The 20,507-nt window shown below is 42.5% G+C and overlaps 1 protein-coding gene across 1 annotated transcript in view; it reads left to right on the top strand.

Moving 5' to 3' along the window:
- Positions 1-20,507, top strand: part of LOC101937976 (uncharacterized) — a 115,019-nt gene that overhangs the window by 31,534 nt on the left and 62,978 nt on the right. Inside the window, exons 17-23 of the mRNA XM_024102512.3 lie at positions 2,396-2,523; positions 4,423-4,623; positions 5,566-5,687; positions 8,649-8,877; positions 13,516-13,718; positions 18,513-18,668; positions 20,013-20,106. Coding sequence (XP_023958280.2) covers positions 2,396-2,523; positions 4,423-4,623; positions 5,566-5,687; positions 8,649-8,877; positions 13,516-13,718; positions 18,513-18,668; positions 20,013-20,106 — 1,133 coding nt within the window. The remainder of the gene's footprint in view (positions 1-2,395; positions 2,524-4,422; positions 4,624-5,565; positions 5,688-8,648; positions 8,878-13,515; positions 13,719-18,512; positions 18,669-20,012; positions 20,107-20,507) is intronic.

Below are 20,507 nucleotides of genomic sequence, written 5' to 3' on the forward strand. Positions count from 1 at the left end.
AGAGTGGGGTGAAAATATGCAACTGAAGGTGACAGGGATGGGTTAGAGGAGGAAAAAGTTTGTAGTTTTTAAACTACTGCTGCTTCTGAAAGTGCTGCTCAAAAGGCAGCTCGGGACTTTATGCATCTCCAGCCACTCTTAACCTGCTCTCTGTTGTGGTAAAAACTAAGCTGCCAATTATTTCACATTACAGATTTAGTTTTTTACCATAGGAAATGACTTGAAAGTGACTGGGTTACAAACTGCTGCTGAAAAAGAAACTGTACTTGTGGGGAAATGGAAGGAGGGAGAAGGAGATTAAACAATCAAGGAAACAGAGTGAAGAAACATTAGAAAACTATGAATAAACAGCTACACATGCATATAATTATATATAGTAGAGGAAAAGGTTTCTAATAGTACAGGAGAGGAATTATTTTTAATTGTGGCGGGATATGTTATATGGCCTTCAACACATTTTTTTAAAGCTTTAACTAATACACACCTTTTAAAAATCAATTACACATATTGATGGATAGCAATAAGTCCGGCAAGCTTTAGTAGGCTGGTGTACCTACATCTTGCTTCAGGGCATAAGCCAAGCATTAATGTGCGGGGAGAAGGGGTTAGGAAATATCTTTCTCTGTGGGCAGGTTCCTTCATAACTGCCTTCTGCAGGGGTTTTTAAACCTTCCTCTGAAGCATCTGGCACTGACCACTGTGGGAGATAGGAGGCTGGAAGAGATGGATGACTGTCCTGATCTGGTATGGCAGTTTGTGTTTATAAATTGCTTAAATCTTCAGTCTCCCATCTCATCTGAGGTCCATGAATGCACAGCCTGTTGTGGATTATTTTTGTCCTAGTTCTTTACATTCCCATGCCAAAGATCCTGGTTCCAGTCTCTCTGACTGGATCAACAGAGACTGAGTGTGATGAGGAGCCAGAGAGCTTTGCTATCATAGGCAATAAATGCTTTAATGGTAACCCCTTCAACCAGTTCAGGAACAGCAGTGTTGGGTTCAAAATCCTCTTGTCCCGTCCAGTTATCAAAATAAAGGATCGTTGTTGCAATTTGGAGCTGGAGGGCAGCCAGTGGAGTGTCACCCATTTGCACTAGGGGTGAATTTGCCCTGAGGAAGTTGAGTATTTCAGATCATTTTGTGGGATTTATCTTTTGTTGACAAAGAAAACTACATTTTTAATGTAATAGCATCCTTTCCAAATGGGGAGAATAAATAAAACTAACTAGGCAGGCAATTTATGAGCTATTCAGACACTTTTGATTTGCTTCTCCATATATTTATTAAGAAATAAAACCATAACCAGGCAGCTGGAATCATTGCTTGTTGGAGGAGTCTCACTGGCTGCCAGTGCAGACCAATGTTTTGTCCCTTTCGTCACACCCAGGGCTAAACTAACTATAATTGACTTCCTCCAAGAAGTCGTCCTCTGAAAGTAAGACTCTGGTTTCAGCACTGTGAAGAGCTCTCTGCACTACTGTGCCTCCTGCTGGGTATGCAGGTTTCCTTTGTGAGCTCTGAAGTCTTGGGGTGAGGAGGTAGAGATAACTGCAACTAAGATTAAATCCTCTGACAAACTAACAAGTGAACTTTTCAACCTCTTTGGGTTTCTCCTGATTTATGCCTCTTGACCTGGAGTTTCCCAAACACTGTCCATCCCTCTTTTTCCTTTACACCAAACAGCATTTGTTTGAATGTGTGTGTTTGATGGATCACACACATTCAAATAAAATATCCCAGACACTTGGTTTTTGCATTTTAGACTGCATAGAGGCCCCCAGAAGCTGTGGAATTTTAAATCTGCTGTCTGGCCTTCTATTCCCTGGTAAAGGTAAAACAGAGTCTCTCTTTTTGTAAATAAATAGGGTGATGTCAAGTTTCAGAAAATTTGGCATGTGTAAATTACTCTAAAACCTATCTTGGCCTGCTTCTGTGCTGTCTCTTGTGTAAGTCCCCTCAGACTAGTCACCTGTAAGAGCTGCTGACCAGTTGGAGATGCTGAAATTGACAACTGACTAAAAGAGGCATGAAGTCAGCAGTTAAAACATTTTCTAGTTGATACTAATCTCAAAAGTATCTGTAAGTAAGTCTTCCATTACATGCTTTCAATTATCTCATTCTATAACCTGGTGATGCACAACAGAGGATATAGAAGATTGCCCTGTGCATATAGCACTATCCACGGGCTTCCCAAAGTGTTGTAATAAATCCCAGAAATTAGGGACAGGCGTAGTTGGTTTTTGTTTGTTTGTTTTTTTAAAGCAAAAACCAAGTGCAATAGTACCTTATCTTAGGAAGAGGGGTGTGTGCATGTGTACTTAAACAGAGATCTTAAAACAAAGGTGTCTCCCATTAAAAACACCAACATCTACTGACTGTTCACTTTCTTTCCTAGGCTATGTGACATACCATCAATCCAGGGATGACAACCTCTTAGCGTGGGCGCACGCATCTGTGGATCGATTTGCGGTGCTGCTTGACATTTGGACTTGTGAAGCTGCTCTCTTAGAGAATAAACGTCAGGTACATCCCCACCCGATGTGGAAACTCTGAAAACTATTAATACAGACCAGTTAATCTCCAATTCATTTTTTTTTATTAATCTTCCAATATGGAAGATTCATATAGTTGACACAACCTGCTACTGCTGGTTATATTAGAGAACAAGATAGAGATGGTTTTCAATGTTGCTAAACAAATGTTCATGTGTTGCATCACATAGTCGTTGCTAAATATTAATTCTTCTGTCAGTTATGTTATCAGTGTATGAAATGCCATGGATTAATATAAAAGTCTCTCTCACATTTTCAGCAAGCATACCCGCTGGATTGTACATAGAGCAGAACCTTTTCTCACTTGAATTTTGGAGTACTGCAAACTCAAAAATCGACATTACGTGATTTGCTGTTCACTAGAACAGTTGGAAAAACAGAATTTAGGGAAGAGCCAATAGCTTGCAAGAGCACTGTACAGAACACCAATGAATACACATGGTCATTCCTGCCCAAAGAGTTTATAATTTGAAAAACTAAGATGAGACAAGAATGGAATAAGAGACCTAGAGGATGATGATTTAAAACTATTTTGTATGGTGTTTAGCACAATGGGGTCTTGGTCCATGTCTAGAGCAGAAATACAAATAATAGATGATGATGATAATAAGAAGTTTATATAGCTGGGAGTGGTGATAGAACTATATTGTGAGGGCATAAAGCCCAGTTCAAGGAAGCATCGATGGATGCTTCTGAAGAGCAGAGTAAAGGCCCTTCTGACACACTTGAATCGCCCATTTCTACTTCATTCTTATTCCCAGCACAGCCCCTCTGCCACATCATAACAGCAGAGAGAGCATAGGGGAGTTTCTGTGTGCCAAGCAAGGAGATTTTAGCAAATAGAAGAACGCTAACTCTCAGAAACCCCCTGGGCATTTGCTGTTGTGGTAGAAGGGGTATGTATACCTATATCCAGTTGTTTATCTCAGCAAGTCTCTATTACTCATATTAGCCCTTCATTGTCTTTGCACTTCTTAAATTGGTTGATACTTTGAATTTTTTGAAAATATTATGTATGTGTTACAGCCATTGCCACATAGGAATATATGGTGTCTCAAGGTGAGACTGGAACTTTCAGGCTGGCAAGGGCATGGAGTTTGGCAGGGGCATAATACTAGTCTACTTGTGTTGAGGAATTAGGATGGTCCAGTGGTTAGGGCCCTAGCCTAGGACTTGTGAAAAATGCGTTTAATTCCTTGGTCTGCCACAGAGGTGACCTTGAGCAAGTTGCGTAGCCTCTCTGCCTGAGTTCCCCATCAATATAATGGGGATAGTAAGACTTCTCACAGGCAGGGCTGGCGCTTCCATTTAGGTGACCTAGGTGATCGCTTAGGGCGCCGGGATTTGGTGGGGGTGGCAATTTGGCGGCAGGGGGTCCTGCCGCGCTCTGGGTCTTCGGCAGCAATTCTGCAGCGGGTCCTTCACTCACTCCAGGATCTGCCGCCGAAGTGCCCCGAAGACTGGGAGCGCGGAAGGACCCCCGCCTAGGGTGCCAAAAACCCTGATGCCGCTCCTGCTCACAGGGGTGTCATGAGGAGAAGTACATTAAAGATTCTGAAGCTCTTAAGCAGTGTTTAATTTCATATAGATAAAATCTTTATGCCTCAGGACATACACCAGCCACTAATTGCCTGGGGCTTGGAAGAAACTTCTTACATGGGTAGGTGATTATAGAAATGTCTTAAACTTCTGGTACTGGCTTTTGTCAGAAACAGAATACCATACTAGATAGACTACTGGTATGGTCTGGTCTTGCTTGCCTCTCTGTTGTACTTGAAATCTCTCCATTATCAGCAAAAAATGAATATTCGGCTAGTAAAAAGGAAAACAAGTCCGTGTTACTTGTACTCACTTTTGAATATCCCTTCAGCTTCTAGATGGTTACTTTGAGGCTTACCAGCATGCTCTGGATACAGAGGAAAGATTTGCTTTGGCCCAAGCAATAACTGACGTCATGCACAAACGCCCACGATTTGATCTCAGCCTCAGGTATTTTGTGAACACTTACGATGATGAATGCATCTGCCTCAGGCTTCAGTTGCAGCTGGTGAGAGAAATATTCAGCCAACATGTAAGTAGGGTTTGTTTACAATGTATTCTGTGGGAGAACAGGAGGGTGGAACTGATACTTGAACTGATAACTTCAATTCACTAAGAAGCCTAGAGTGTTCTGGGTATAGATTTGCAATGCTTCTGTTTAAGTTGGGTTGTAACTTCTCAGTATTAATCTAACAATGAAATTGGATGGGTGCTCCATAAATTAAATGCCTATAAGTCAACAGCAGAAAGCTGAGACTTGCACTTAAATCACAAAGTGAATGTTGGAAAGATTGCAGAGTTCTATTTAATTTACACACTTTAAAAGACTTCATTTATTGAAATTGGAGACAAAGAGAAGAAAAGCTGAGCAAACTCTGGAAATTTAAAAACTAAAATTAGATTCTGTGGTCACACTAATGCAATGGGAGACTGAGAGCTCATGTCTGAGTGTCTGATGTTGCTCCTCTCCACCACTGAAGAAAATGTAAACAAAAATCATTAATACTTTGTTTTTAAAATGCATTAATGGTATGTCTGATAGTTGTGAAGAGAGTGGAAGCCTTGCCAAGTGATTAAAGTACAAAATGAAGTCATTGTCTGGGGTCTATTCTAAGTACTGCCACACACTTTCTGTGTAGCTTTGCACAAGTCACTTCATTTCTCTGTGCCTCAGTTTTCCAGTCTGCAAAGTGGAAGTTTGGAGGCTTAATTAGTGAATGTTTGTAAAGTGCTTTTGTGATCCTCAGACAGAAGGCCCCATATAAGAACTTATTGTAGTTAGTAGTACTGTTAATAAAAAAAATTGTGAGCCATCAACATTTAGGGCCCAAACAGTCCTAATATAACTCAGTTAACAACTAAATAAAATATTTTAATTAAGAGAATTTGTGTTTTGCCTTGAACATTGATAGATATGTTTTTGAGTTTTGTTTGCTAATGACACTTGCATCATGTTTTGATTACTGATTTCCAGATAGATGCCCAGCGGGAATATGTCCAAAAGATTTGGCGAAAAGATCAGACAGGTGGTATCAATGTATTTGGACTTCCCCATAATATAATTGCTAAGCAACTTATCTCTCTGAACAACAGTTGGTGAGTAATTTAATACAGCCAGTCTTGTTGGAAGTAAGTTTTACGTTCTAGTAGTTGTAATTGATTTCTGTCTTCAGATAACGAATCTTGCTGTCTAAGGTGCGGGATCCCAAATTGTAACTGTCTGAGGAAGGGCCATCTCATGAAGATTAACATGTTAGGACTTTTATTATTTAATACACCCTATGGTTTACCAGAGAGACATCTGAACAAGAGAAGTGATTTTTTTTCCTGATAGTAGATTTAATTCATTCATTTTTGCATTGTATTGGGAAATTAATATTCCCAGTTATAAGAGGTATGTAATACTAATGTCAAAAATCCACTTTCAGGATGACTATTTGTTGTTGTAGCTGTGTCAGTCCCAGGATATTACCTTCTGCTAGATGGTAGTGGCAGTAATAAGGGCTGGGTTCAATGTCTAGGGGTTCCTCTTAACATTGCAAAACAGAACTGGTTTGAGCCCACACTCAGAAACCTGGGAAAACTGATCATCACCCTGCGTGACCTTGGTTGTTCAAGGTCAGTGAACTCCCAGAATCCAGTAGTGTGTTCGGGTGGGTAGTTGAGTGGTGCCTCCGCCTCTGTTCGCAGCTCCTGCCTCTGCTGTCTTTAGCTGTGAGGCTGAGGTTCCACCACCTAGCCCAGTCCTATTAATGATTTCACTGGGTAATGGGGAACCTCACGGCTGCTGCCTCTTCTGTGTTGTCTTTTCACACGACACTGTCCCCAAACCAGATGTAAGGCTCAGCTCCTAGATCAGCTTATCAGTGCCTACAGCTCTAGTGATCACTGAGAAGTAACAAAGACTCTCAATTGAGTCAAATCAACTGTCTTTAAACACTGGTGGGTGAGGGTCAAATGTATCTAAGACCCTGTAGACGTCTCGGCCGAGGTTCGGCCCTCAACGGGGCTGTGGGGTATCCCACCGCCTCGCTCTGGTCCGCCGTCCGACCTGGTCCGGCGGTAGTGTGGGACAGCAAACACACGGTTAGGGGCTCAGGCCCTTAAGCAGGGGCTGAGCCAATAGTTCAGGAACCCAGGCCCTTAAGCAGGGGCTGTGTCAATGAGTTTGTAGCAGCCCAGGCCCTAGGTCAGGGCGGGGCAGCAATCAAATGGTCAGGAACCCAGGCCCTTAAGCAAAGGCTGAGTCAATGAGCGAGAGGTCCCAGCCTCTCTAGGCCAGGGAAAGAGGGAGGGGACGCAGGCCTTCCCACTCCACTGCGTCCCAGCCCAGGGCCCTAGCAGCGGCAGAAACTCGCTGCTGTCAGTGGGGATCCTGGCCGCAACACACTGACATAGGCTCTGGCAGTGCTGCAGCCAGACTGGGGTTGGCTGCCCCCGGGCTACTTCCACACTCCCCTTCGTAGGGTACCTGGGTTGGACTAGTGTCCTCGGTGGTCTCCACCAGCATCGGTTCCTCCGGGTAGGTAGCGAAGGGTAGGTTTGGCTCCTCCTCGGGATAGCTGGAAAGGGGCAGACTTGGCTCCTCCTCGGGGTAGCTGGAAAGGGGCAGGCTCGGCCAGTCCTCCTCGGGGTAACGGGCGAGGGGTAGGCTCGGCTGGCCTGGTGAGTCCTCAGGCTGGTCGCAGCCTGCTGCTGTCTCCCAAGCAAGAGCTCAGCCACAGACGTCTGCTCTCTCTGGTGGCTTGTTCTCCACTGAGCTCTGCAGGCGGGCTTTTATACGTCCGGATCGGCGCCGTGACCTCAGAGGGGCAGGCGCCGGACGCAGTGGCTCCGCCCATGTTGGTGTTAGGGGAAGTTCGGCCCTCAGCGGGGCTGTGGGGTATCCCACCGCCTTGCTACAGACCCTTTAAACAGAGTCTGCACCACCAGGTAGAAGTACTTGTTCCCACCCCCTCTGACTTTCACTTGGATTTGGCATCACAACCCCCTGCTTAGTGAGTGAAGTTCAATTTAGGGTGAAGTTCAATTTATTCTCTACTTTCATTGACAAATAAAGACGTTACAGTTCTTTACATGCATAATTCTTTTTTTTTTTAAATTAACTCTTCTACTTTATTTTCAGATGAGCTGCTTGATTTCTGCCTGTGGAAGTCTTAGTTTCTAACTGGTGGCTAAAGTCATGGTAGTTTGTGTATTAATCGCTTGCAATATACACTTATTCCTGCCACTTTCAGAAGGATTCAGTTCAGAGCTTTTTTTTTTTTTTTTTGAGTGCTACATAAGTGGCATACCAAATATGTATGCAGTAGATTCTGCTTATTAGCAGCTCCTCACTTGCCAGTAAAGAGTAGCTATTATGCAGCAGTTGCTAATAAGTGTATGGTGAGGTTGCAGCCAGGGAAGGAAACACTAGCCCCACAAACCTGCCTATGGGCAGGGAGGGAGGCTGCAGCCCAGATGCTGAGGCTTTCCTCAGGGAGGGGAATCTGTGGACAGGGCAGCAGCAGAGAGAGGTACTGTGCAGCTCTGTCAGCCCCCAGCATCCCTGCTCCTTTGGAAAGCCCTGGCATCAGGGCTGCAGCCCCACACCCGGCTGCTGCCCTACCCACAGCCTCCCCTCCCAGCCTGCAGCACTAGGACTCCAGCAGGGGCTCCCCCACTGGGCAGGGTTGCAGGTACTCCAGTCTCTTATGTCCTCTGCGGTCCCCAGGCACAGGCAGGTTTGTGAGGTTGCAGCCAGAGAAGGCACATCCCAGGACTTCCTTCCCTGGCTGAACCCCACAAACCTTACTGTAGCCTGGGCCTTTCTTCCAAAAATATTTCTCAAAAAGCAGCATGCCAAATCCTATTATCATTGAAGTCAATGGGATGGGTTCCCAACAAACTGTTGCTGTTAACTGGAAGTTAATATAAGGATTGCTATTAAGCAGCATCCACTGCACCTGTATAAAAGTTGTCCTGCCAATTGCTTATAAAACAGGAGCTTTTTCCTTCGGTAGTGATCATGTTCTCCAATAAATTCACCAATTTAATGAATGTCACTTCTTTTTAAAGCCCTACTTTGAAGAACATTTACTTGCTGGAATTTCACCCTTCCCTGGGCTTGGCATCTTTAATCCCGAAAGCTCTTGAGTACGTCTCTCAGGAGTTCTATAGCATCTGTAGACCAAAAACACCCAGTGAGGCAACTAGTCTAGAAAAACAAGTACTTCAGCTAGCAGTGGATGAATGGCTGGCCATGGAAAAGCCTGAATCTTCATACAGCTCTCAAATTCAGAAAGATGTAGGTTCAATTTGTGCTTTTTATGTAAGTGAGAATTGTTGTAACTTGTAAATCCAGTTGAGTAAGTGTCGTAAGGATGGAAAGATCTTGTTGGTGCTATAATACAGTACATGTTTAGTGGTTTATGTTTTAGTTTTACAATCTTTTAGTATTGGTTTAGTTATTTGACTGGAATGTATACATTGGTCAAAGTCTTTTTTGTCTGTTTCGAATGCAAAAGATCCCAACTTAAAGGCACAGTGATAAGAAAAAAGAGCATCTTATTCTGATCTCATACCAACAAAACACAACAAATCAAGGATAATCAGTTGGAGTAAAAAAAGTTGCACAAACATAAAACTGGTCTGAGATCAGAACTGGGCCTATATTTACTCTGTGTGTACAGTTTAATAGTTATTAATAATAAAAGGTTAGATGTATGCACAAATATTATTATAGGTGGGGCTGGTAACACTGCCCACTATTCAGATTGCCCAACACGTCCCATTTATAAGATCCTATTTTCTGTTGCCTATAACTTCACCAAACTTTAATCATTTGGGATGAAATTTCGCATGCTGGGTGTCAGCCTCAGGTTGAATTTTGGGGAAAATTTTTAGCCAAATTTCCAAAAATGAGGCTAGAGGGAAATGCTTTATTTTTCCTCATGTTAAAAAAACAAACAAACAAACAAAAACACAACTCTGGTGACCTTTTTCTTTTAAAAGCTTCAATACCCCCAAGCTTTGGAGCATGGATTTGAAATTTGGCAGGGGCGTGGCCTTTGTGTCAGGAAAGTGACTATTGGTCATTGCTGTGAAATATTATAGTTCACATGCTCAGTCAAGGTTTCTTAAATTTTAGCAGTTTCTGGTTTCTGTCTGCACTGTGTATGCTCCACACTGGGGCTGTGCAGGACTGTCCCTGCAATTGAAGCTCTGGGCTGTGAGGGGTTGCCAGGTCTGGATCCAGGGTACCTGAAATGAGAGCAAGGAGACTGTCTCTTCTGTGCTCTCAATGACCCCACCCTGCTTAGCCCAGGCAGCATGGAGGAGGAAGCTGCCTGATTTAAATGCATGGGGGATGAGCCACACCTGTGGTGGGGGTAGGGTAAGTAGATTGGGAAAAGGAGCCAGTGCATATGTGTGGAAATTGGAAATGGAGTTTGGCTGGGGGGAGAGAGGGAAACTGAGATGGAGCATCTGCGTGGGGGAGACTGGAACGGAGAACCAGTGGGGCGGGGGAAGAACTGAGACTGGATGAACAAGGAGCTGGGGGGGCGGGAGGGACTGGGAATGACTGAACAAGGAGACTGGAACAGAGTGTCGGGAGAGTGAAACTAAGGCTATGTCTGCATTTACAGTGGCTTGTAGAGTACATACACCACACACACCCTTAGCATGGGTATAAATACCAGTGTAGATGGTGAGGCACTGCTTGGGCAAGTAAATCTATACCCTACATTGCTTTCTACACACCAAGCAGTGCCTCCAATGTCTACACTGCTATTTTTAGCAGTGTCATGTCCTCCTGCCTCACCAATCCTGGAGCCTTTCCCTGCCGCAGGGAAAGGATCCAGCACCTCCCCCCTGCCAGAGCCTTTCATTTATGCGTGTAGCTACACATATCCTACACACTGCTGCCAGTGTAGACCAAGCCTAAGACTTACTAGGCATGGAAATTGGGGCTGGAATGAGAAGCCTGAGGAGTGGAGACTGGATTGGCTTGGTGAGGTGAATTGGACTGGGTAGATAGGACTGTCTCCATCAGGTTAAAAGGGATGGGGCACAAGAGTCTGTGCCCACTAGTGCGCACACTCCTCCAGAGCCTAGAGTGGAACCCAAGATTCTTGATTCACCATTCCTCTGCTGTCAGCAAATATCTGTGAAACCCACTGGCAAAAGTCCTATTTTCACTCTAGTACTAGTCCACATACAGGATGACAAGCTATGACGGCTATCAGTTATTTGATGGATCACACACATTCAAATAACATTTCCCAGACACTTGGTTTTTGCATTTTAGACTGCATAGAGGCCTCCAGAACAAGTTGCAGAGGTCTGTGGTGGATCTAAAGGTTCTAGTCCTGCTGATGAACCATGTGGGTGTCAATATCATGTCACATTATGGAGTTTGTTTTTTCAGTTTTGCTTCTTAAAACACATAGGAAATTACACACAAACTACATTAAAAGAACATTATTAAAGTTGCAAAGTCAAGTGCTCAAAAGTTAGGAAATGCCAGAATGAAGGTTGCTTGTACAACCCTCATTTAGCCCCCTTGTGTCTATACATTTTGATAGAATCTTTAATTACATGATCACATACTTCTTTTTTTCCCCCACAGAGCCCCTGCCTCATTCAGTTCACAGAACAGATATGCTGTAGGGATGGATGAGGGTTGTGTAGTAAAGGAAGCTGTTGTCTGCAGGACCCCTATTTCTTTTGTTGAAAAAGTTGCGAGATGCGTTGTGAATGCAGGAAGGGATTGCAGGAAGAGAAAGGAGAGTCTCGTGTTTAAGGCGGTTGAATGCTGACCTGGAGGATTAGATTCTAACCTTGACTGTGGCAAAGAGTTCCTGTGTGATGCTCGGCAAGTCACACAAACCACACTTTTCCTTATTGTGCGTTCCTCCGTTTCTGGCTGCCTGACTTGAGACCCTGGGCTCTGATTTGCAGAAGTGTTGAGTACTCTCAGCTGCACGTGAAGTCAATGGGGCTATGCTTTGAACATATAAAGTATTATATAATGTTACAAACTCTGACAAATCAGGTCCTAGGTATCTCAAATTGGGCACCCACAATTAGTGGATACATTAAATCTTAATCTTTGTGCCTCAGTTCCCCATCTGTAAAACAGGGATAATATCATCCCATCAGCTCACAGGGGCATTGTGAAAATAAATTCATTAGTGTTTGTGACACCTATAGTGATGAGTGCCATACAAAAGCCTGTGAGGAAATTAACAATTATTTTTTCAGTGCAGGGTCTGAATTGTGTGCTGTGTTTAAATAAATAAATAAATAAAAAGTCATGGGGCCACACATTGAACAATGAGGATAAAACAAAAATATTGAATAGTTGTTCATTTAGTTGTTCATTTAGTTGAATAGTTGTGCACTGAGTGAGGCAGGGATCCTGTGGAGGGGGTGGGGAAGGCGGAAATAGTCTGTGATCATATAATTAAAGACTATATCATATTTCACACAATCAGGGGGGTTGAATGAAGATTCCATTGTCAACTGTGATTCTTGCATTTCCTAATGTCTAAGTACTTGATTTTGCAATTGTAATGTTCTTTTAACATGGGTGTGTGTGTGTGTGTGTGTGCACATATGCATAATTCTAACCTTTATTAACTTAAACAGATTTTTTTAAATCTAGTTTACTTTTCTTCGTTTATGCTCTTTGATTATATTTTTACATTACATTCATCTTGCACAATTAAGTGACATTGTCCAATTATAATTTTGCATTGTGTCCCTCATGCATTAGCACGGTATTCTTGATTTCTGAGTTTCCAACTCTGGAGGGAGATGTTTACATCAAAAAACCTCTTTTATGTTGACATTTTAATAATAATGATGACAAAGACATTTCTATTGATGGGGCCAGGTTTTGTACACTCCTTTGAACAAAGCCTGTATTTTGGATCTAAACTACTTATCACCCTTAAGGACCCAGTCTTGCTACCTTTGCAGTAAATGGCAAAACTCCCAACTGATTTCAGTGGGAAGAGGATTAAATCCAGATGGCCTGGTTCTGATCTCATACAGGTGGTAAATGAGAAAGAACTCTCTTTAGGTCACTATAGTTATCCCAGAGTAAGTCTGAGGAGTATTGGGTCCAGGAATATAGCTATTCCTTTTTAAAAAATCATACATATATACAAGGGATACCAGAGACTACAGTCAGCGGGGCAGAAGCAGCCAAAGCAGGGGCAGAAGGAGCCCAAACAGGGATTGCTGTATTGGGGAGAGAGGGGGCCAGATGGGGCCCATCTGGGGCTGTCCCTCCCCCCACCCAAGCAACACCTGGCCCCAGAACAGTGTAGGGGAGACCACCCACCGTGTGGCCACTAGGCTCTATTTGGTCTTTGAAGACAACTGCAGAAAGGAATCAGCCAGAGACTCCAACCTGTAGGGGCAGAAGCAGCCGAAGCAAGGATCTTAGGTCCTTAGAACAGTGAGAGAATTTCCTACAGTTTTAATTGGTCTTTCTCTGCTCTGTGCTAACTGGCTGTTTGCTCCACTCCTCCTGCTGTTCCTCCCCTTTCTCCTCCCCCATAGTCTCTTCACCTCAACTTCGTTCCACAACTGTCCCTCTTACCCTCTTCACCCTTCCCTTCTCTTTCCATTTAGGTTATCCTCTCCTATGTAAACCCACTCCCCTCCACACATCAAACCAACAACAAAAACATCATGCCACTAACATCCTGTTTGCCACCATCCCATTGTTCACTCTGAATGTGCGTTATATCCCTTCTCCCACCAAGGGGCTGTCTTGTATGTTTTGTAAGCTCTTCAAGGCAGGGACCATCTACTCTGCTTTTATGTAGTGCCTAGTGCAATGAGGTCCCATTCTTGGTGTTGACCCTTAGGCATTCCCATAACAAATGTGATTAATAATAATATCTCCCTTCCCTTCTTTTCCTTGCAGTTATTTGCAGACACACTGCTGGAAGACCCACTCCTTGTGCGGGATATTGCTATGTTAGCACTAGAGTCAGGAACAGATGAAGAAAAGAAGCAAGGCAGAGAAAAAAAAGCCTTTATTCTGGACATCTTCTCCAGACTCCTGGAACTCATCACACTCCGCCATCGATTGATAGAGGCAGCCCTGGAGAGTGCACAGTTGGCTAGGTTAGCACAGAGCACATGTGATGCCACCTGTTGTTCTCCTCCTGATACATGGAAGAGTTGCCTATGTAGCATTTACAAATGTTCATGTTTTTAATAAACCGAGGTACAACTTGAGGTTGATAAAAGACACATGAAATTTTTGCAGTTAGATACTGCTGCCTTTGAAATCAGTGGCCAAACTCCCACTTAAAAGGTAGCAGGACTAGGCTGTTCAACTAGTGAAAATGGGGGTCTTTCTACCTTACTGGAGTAGGGTAACCAAGGGAAATTACATTGATCATTAACCAAGTGGAGATAGATGTGGCCTCTTCTGTGGCAATGGTTTTAAGGCCATGTGCCTCTTTTAAAAATAAAATGACAACATGCCAAAGAGATCCACACAGGTTAAGAAGCCCAGTGTCTTACAATTTATTCATTTACTTCAACAAATAGCAGGTGAATATAGTCCTGTTTTGACCACGCTGATCGGAAATAGAACTAGCTGTAAAAGGTTGGGAATTTTTTCCCCTGTGGAAAATTTTGACTTTTTGTCAAAAAAAACAAAAATGTTTGTTGTCAGTGGCTAAAAATAAAAAATAAAAATGTGTAAATCAGATGCTTTGTTTTATGGAAAACCCTTCTTTCCCCCTCCCCCCCCCCCAAAAAAAGTTTTTTTGACAGAAAATTTTCTGAAAAACCCTAATCTGGAATTTTCTCAGTTTAAAAATAAAACACAACCACAAAAACCCAAGCAGTCTGTGAGATGGAAAGTATTTAAATTCTTAAAATACCAGTACTTAATTATCCTTACTGCAGTATAAAAAGCTCTGAAGGGAAAATAAGGGATCAAGATGCATATGTAAATCAATTTAAACATATAATTTGTTTCAGATAATTTATGCTGTCTGGTAGAATGAACACCAATATAAACAGAAGTAGTTTATTCAACGTGATATTTTAAGGGGCTAATTTTGTATCTTGCTTTGATGTGATGAGGATCACAGTTCATTAAGCTATCTGCCGTGAAAGACTCTGGAGTTTGGATTGAAAATTCAAAAAGGCAAATAACCTGTTTTTCAGTTTTGCAGAGTAAGATGAAGTAACTGAAACTAAATTTGTTGATTCTCTAGTTGTGTGCCAGGGCTTTAATGAAACTTTTCGGGACCTGCCAGAACTATCACCCATTACTTGTCTGCCTCTTCTATGGTGAAAACTGATTTATATCTCAAAATACTTATGCTATCTACACTATTCCACATTCCACACAAGCTCATTGTCTTGTCTTTTTGCTTTGTTCCTTAATAATGTCCACGTATAGTAAGTGTGTCAAGACAATCTAATTATAAGACATGTAATTGTAGGGAGTGTCCTGAGTAGATGGTGCAGTTTTTTAGTATATTCCTCAGTGGGATCTGAGGAAAGTGGCTTGTAGAATTTGGTATTGGAGAGTTGTCTGGCAGCCTCCTTTTGGTAGTCAGACCTGTTCATGATGACAATAGCACCTCCTTTATCAGCCTCTTTGATTATGATGTCAGGGTTGTTTCTGAGGCTGTGGATGGCATTGTGTTCTGCATGACTTAGGTTATGAGGCAAGCAATGTTGTTTTTCCACTATTTCTGCCTGTGCACGTCGGCGGAAGCATTCTATGTATAGGTCCAGACTGTCATTTCGACCCTCAGGAGGAGTCCATGTGGAGTTCTTCTTGTGCTGTTGGTGGGAGGGTTTCTGTGTATCAGTGAGCTGTTCAGTGTTATCTTGAAAGTATTCTTTGAGTCGGAGACGGTGAAAGTAGGCTTCCAGATCACTGCAGAACTTTATCATGTTCGTTGGGGTGGTGGGGCAAAAAGAGAGTCCCTGAGATAGGACAGACTTGTCTGCCGGGTTGAGTGTGTCGCTGGATAAATTGACGATATTGCTGGGTGAGTCTCCAATGCATCATCAGTGATCTACAACCCATCCTGGACAATGATCCCTCAGTTTCACAGGCCTTGGGAGGCAGGCCAGGCCTTGCCCACAGACAACCCGCCAACCTTAAGCATATTTTCACCAGCAACCACACACTGCACCATAGTAACTCAACTCAGGAACCAATCCATGCAACAAACCTCGATGCCAACTCTGCCCACACATCTACACCAGCGACACCATCACAGGACCTAACCAGATCAGCCATAACATCACTGGTTCATTAAATAAATGGAGATATCTCATCTCCTAGAACTGGAAGGGACTTTGAAAGGTCACCGAGTCCAGCCCCCTGCCTTCACTAGCAGGACCAAGTACTGATTTTGCCCCAAATCCCTAAGTGGCCCCCTCAAGGATTGAACTCACAACCCTGGGTTTAGCAGGCCAATGCTCAAACCATGGAGCTATCCTTCCCCCCTGCACATCCACCAATGTAATATACGCCATCATGTGCCAGCAGTGCCCCTCTGCTATGTATATCGGCCAAATTGGACAGTCACTACGTAAAAGGATAAATAGACACAAGTCAGATATTAGGAATGGCAATATACAAAAACCTGTAGGAGAACACTTCAATCTCCATGGAGACACAATAGCAGATTTAAAGGTAGCCATCCTACAGCAAAAAAACTTCAGGACCAGACTCCAAAGAGAAACTGCTGAGCTTCAGTTCATTTGCAAATTTGACACCATCAGCTCAGGATTTAAACAAAGACTGTGACTGGCTAGCCAACTACAAAAGCAGTTTCTTTTCCCTTGGTGTTCACATCTCAACTGCTAGAAGAGGGCCCCATCCTCCCTGACTGAACTAACCTCGTTATCTCTAGACTGATTCTTGCCTGCATATTTAGACCTGCCTCTGGAAATTTCCACTACATGCATCCAACGAAGTGGGTATTCACCCACGAAAGCTTATGCTCCAATACATCTGTTAGTCTATAAGGTGCCACAGGACTCTGTCACTTTTTACAGATCCAGACTAACACGGCTACCCCTCTGATACTTCATTCCACAAGCTGAGTCTGTAGCATAAACATACCGAGCCCTTTTGGTTTTGGAACTGAGAGTTCCTTTATCCTACACTTCCTACATAGTGTTAATTGATGTGTATGGTGCTTTTTAATGTTCCCAAAGGTGATGTTCTTTTGTATGTGACACCCTTTTCTGCCTCCCCTTTTCTTCCTTCTTTTATTTCATTTTTTTTTCTATTCCCACAGAGCCAGGGAGTGTTAGCTACAGTTTAGAGGACTGGGAATTAGGACTTCTGGGTTCTATTTGTGGCTTTGCCACTTATTCACTAAGGTTATGTCTACACTACACTAGCTGTTTCATCTTTTAATTTTACTAGGACCACGTTTTTCCACTTCTGTCCCCATTCTTCAGGCACAGGGTAGCTACCTGAAGCCTGCTGTTTACTACTAATATTTATAACAGGGGACGGTTGTGCCACTGTAAGGTGTCTAGTGTAGAACATAGCCTAAATAGCTTCTCTGTGACTTGGCTTACCTATTTATCAAGTAGGCATAATACTTGTCTTCCTCAGAGACCTATTGTTATGACAAAAGGAAGTTTTGTTATCTTATTACTCTGTCGATGTGTGTCCAAACATCCAACATTTTAATGGTCCTATGGGATCATCTTCCTCTTCTTCCCCTACTATTTTGTTATAATGTTTGACTGTGCTGAACTAAGGATTTCTTACAACACAACTTCCACAGATTTTCTGTTCTAATGGTAAAAATGCTTGTTCAGGATCTGATCATCTCCTGTCTTGACTACTGTAATTTCCTCTCTGTCACCCATACTTCTTCCCAAGCACTATCCTCCAGTTTATCCAAAACATGGTTGACAAAATTACCTTCTTTACATGTCAGGCTGACCTTTTTCACACCCTTCTTTGAATCTCTTCACAGGCTCTCCCTCAGACACTGCATAAAACATTAAATTTCTTATCCTTTATTTTTGTGTACTGTAATATGTCAATCACATGATCAGTGCTAAACAAATAATGAATACCAGCAGCACAATGAGCAGTAATTGTTCTGGTATCAATGAAAACATGCCAGAGGCTAAGTAACATTACAATTTTAGAGTAAGTATCATAGTGTAGCAGGTCAGTCCAATAGCCACTGGGCTAATGATCAGGCAGTGGCTTCACAGTTCTTTTCAGTCTGCCAGTGCTGGATGGAGCCCTGCTAGGTTGTATATAGCAGCACTCAGTCTCTATTGTCTGTCCCATCTCCCCCCCACCCCCGCTTAAGATTCTGTCATGACAGAGGGGAGGGTGAGCAGGGGAGAGGGTCCCGACCCAAGGCCCTAAAGGGGTGTTGCAGTGTCCCGACCATTCATTGGTCCACCCAAAGTTAGCCCCCCCCCCGCCCCCAGGTCGCTTCCTGTTGGGCTGTGGCTCCTGTTTTGGGGCATGGTCTCAATCATCCTAATATCTGCTTAATTTGCCGGGGGACAACGTCCTTTTCTTCCGAGCCTCTTGTGGGTTCTTGGCCCCAAAGAGAGGGTGGAGAGTATGGACCATTGCTCCCAGAGTGGCCTTACTAAGGCTGCATTCGTTCTGCCTACAGCTCCTGGTGTAACCTGTAACTCCTTCCCCCATCTCATTGGGCTCCCAGTGCCCTTTTTAAACTGTCCCATCACCTGGAACAGGACCTCCCTGGCCCAGTACTGCTCGATGCCTTGCTCTGGTTTAGTGTAGGACCTGTAAACCTCATCACACACACTAAAAATGTATCTAATAGATATTGGATTTCTAGGTAGGTATGTACAGCAGTACTAAGCTTTTTTTTTTTTTTTTAAATGAAGTGACTGTACCAAATACTCCTATTTTTGTTTCAGGATGTACAAGGCATTTGCAGGGGAGATGGGTTTTGATGAGTTCCATTTATACTTGAGGCCAGTGCACTTTGAATTTGCATCTCACAAGGAGAAAGCAGACCAGCCCCCACCAATATTCATTACAGCTCTCCTAGAAGATGACAGTAGTGTGGACAGGTAAACTAGAACTTTGCTGTATTTCACAGGACGTGGTGTGATTAAATATCTTCCCAGACAGATCATAACCAAGCATATTCCTTAGCCTGGTAAGGCCCACCATAAGTGAAGGGCACAAAGAGATTATTCATGCAGGAAACTTGAAATGCTGTGTAATTTGATTCCTTAGCCATAAGTAACTTTTTCTGTATTTCTAATGTAAAGATATGCGGTAATAAAAGTGGGGGGTGGGGGCACCAAATCTGTGTGGAACATCGGTAATTTTGGAAGTAAAATGGGTGATATCTCTCATAATGAGGGCCATTTTGAGAGAGTTGGGACCAAGGGAGAAAGACAGTGGTTCCCAGACTTCTACAAATAGTGAAACGGGACCCTAAAAAGCAATTACAGGTTAGTCCATAATTGTGAATGTAAAGTTGCTGGATTACAGAAATCACTCTCCAAAGTTTATCCTACCATACACTGAATAACAACTTCACATCTTAGCCTAAGATTGCAACTGGACCCAACCCCTGCACAAAGGAGGGACTACTTGTGTCCCTCCCTTTCTCCCCTTATGCAACCATGCAGGAGTCTGGCCCTGAAAATTTTACAGTTACTTTGATTTCACCTTTACAAAACTGATAAATAAAATTAAATTATTTTTAAAAATCAAGGATTTTGTGGTAGGATGGAAATAAAGTAGGAAAATCCATTGTTCTACCAGATTCAGCAAGGATAATTTCTATCAGTGATTCTTAATCATTAGTATGTATTAGTATTAGCAGGCTTCAGGCTCCCCTCCCCATCTGAATGATAAATCACTACTCATCTCCCAATTGGTTGTATATATTCTAATCCACATTGGAGACTGGGCTGCTCCAAACATACAATTGCAAGCAGCTGAATCTTCATTCCAGGATAGAATGTGCATAATTGAATTGTGGGCAGTGGCAGGCACTGTCTGTTTTGGCTGATGTCATAGTCTGGTAGACAGCACAGCATCCCAAAAGGTTAGGAACTAATATTTTAAATGATGCTTGATTAAACAGGACAAGTAGATTTTTCACTTGGTAATCCAATGCCTAGAGCCAAATGGGAAAGAATTCATGATTCTCTGTGTTCAGCCACAAACTTCACAGAACACTTTATTTCTCTCTCAAATGCTTCTGAAATATTTAGTAATACCCTAATCTTCCTTTTTATTTAAAGAAGGAATTCTTCATTCCTTTGTGTGATACAAATTATAAAGGGAAAGGAGGCAGAAAATACAAAGTTCTTTAGTATTACTTTTCTTTCCTTCAGTTTGTCTTCTTTGATGCATTCTCTCTATTATGGATTATTGTTATATTTTTTTTCTTGCAGATATATTCCATCAAATTTATTGTTAAGCATTCAAGAGATTGACAATAATCAAATTGGAAAATTTAGCTTTCATACAAGAGATGGTGTTATTCAGGTGACTAGGTTCTTTTTTTTCCAAAGGAAACCAAAATCATACACTGCACATATTATTTAACTATTGCAGTAGCACTTAAAGGCATCAATTAGCTTTGGCTTCGTTGTGTTAGATGCTGTACATTTCTCTTACCAAGTTTTTATTATTTTGTGTCTTTCTGTATGTAACAGTGTAATTTTGTTCATTTTTGAGAACTATCACTTGATAATATCAGTCAAACCCTCTGTATAATAACTGCAGGCCAAATCTTACTGTCTTTACTGAGACACAATTCTCATTGAAGTCAATGAGAGTTTTTTTCCAAAGTATAAGGACTGATGAGTAAAAAAAACAAAAACAAATCAGGCTTTGGTCCTATTTTATTTTATTTTATTTTTTTAAGAATGCAGAAAAGGGATTTT

This window comes from Chrysemys picta, chromosome 3 (genome assembly GCF_011386835.1).
Source record: "Chrysemys picta bellii isolate R12L10 chromosome 3, ASM1138683v2, whole genome shotgun sequence".
Lineage (NCBI taxonomy): Eukaryota > Metazoa > Chordata > Testudines > Emydidae > Chrysemys > Chrysemys picta.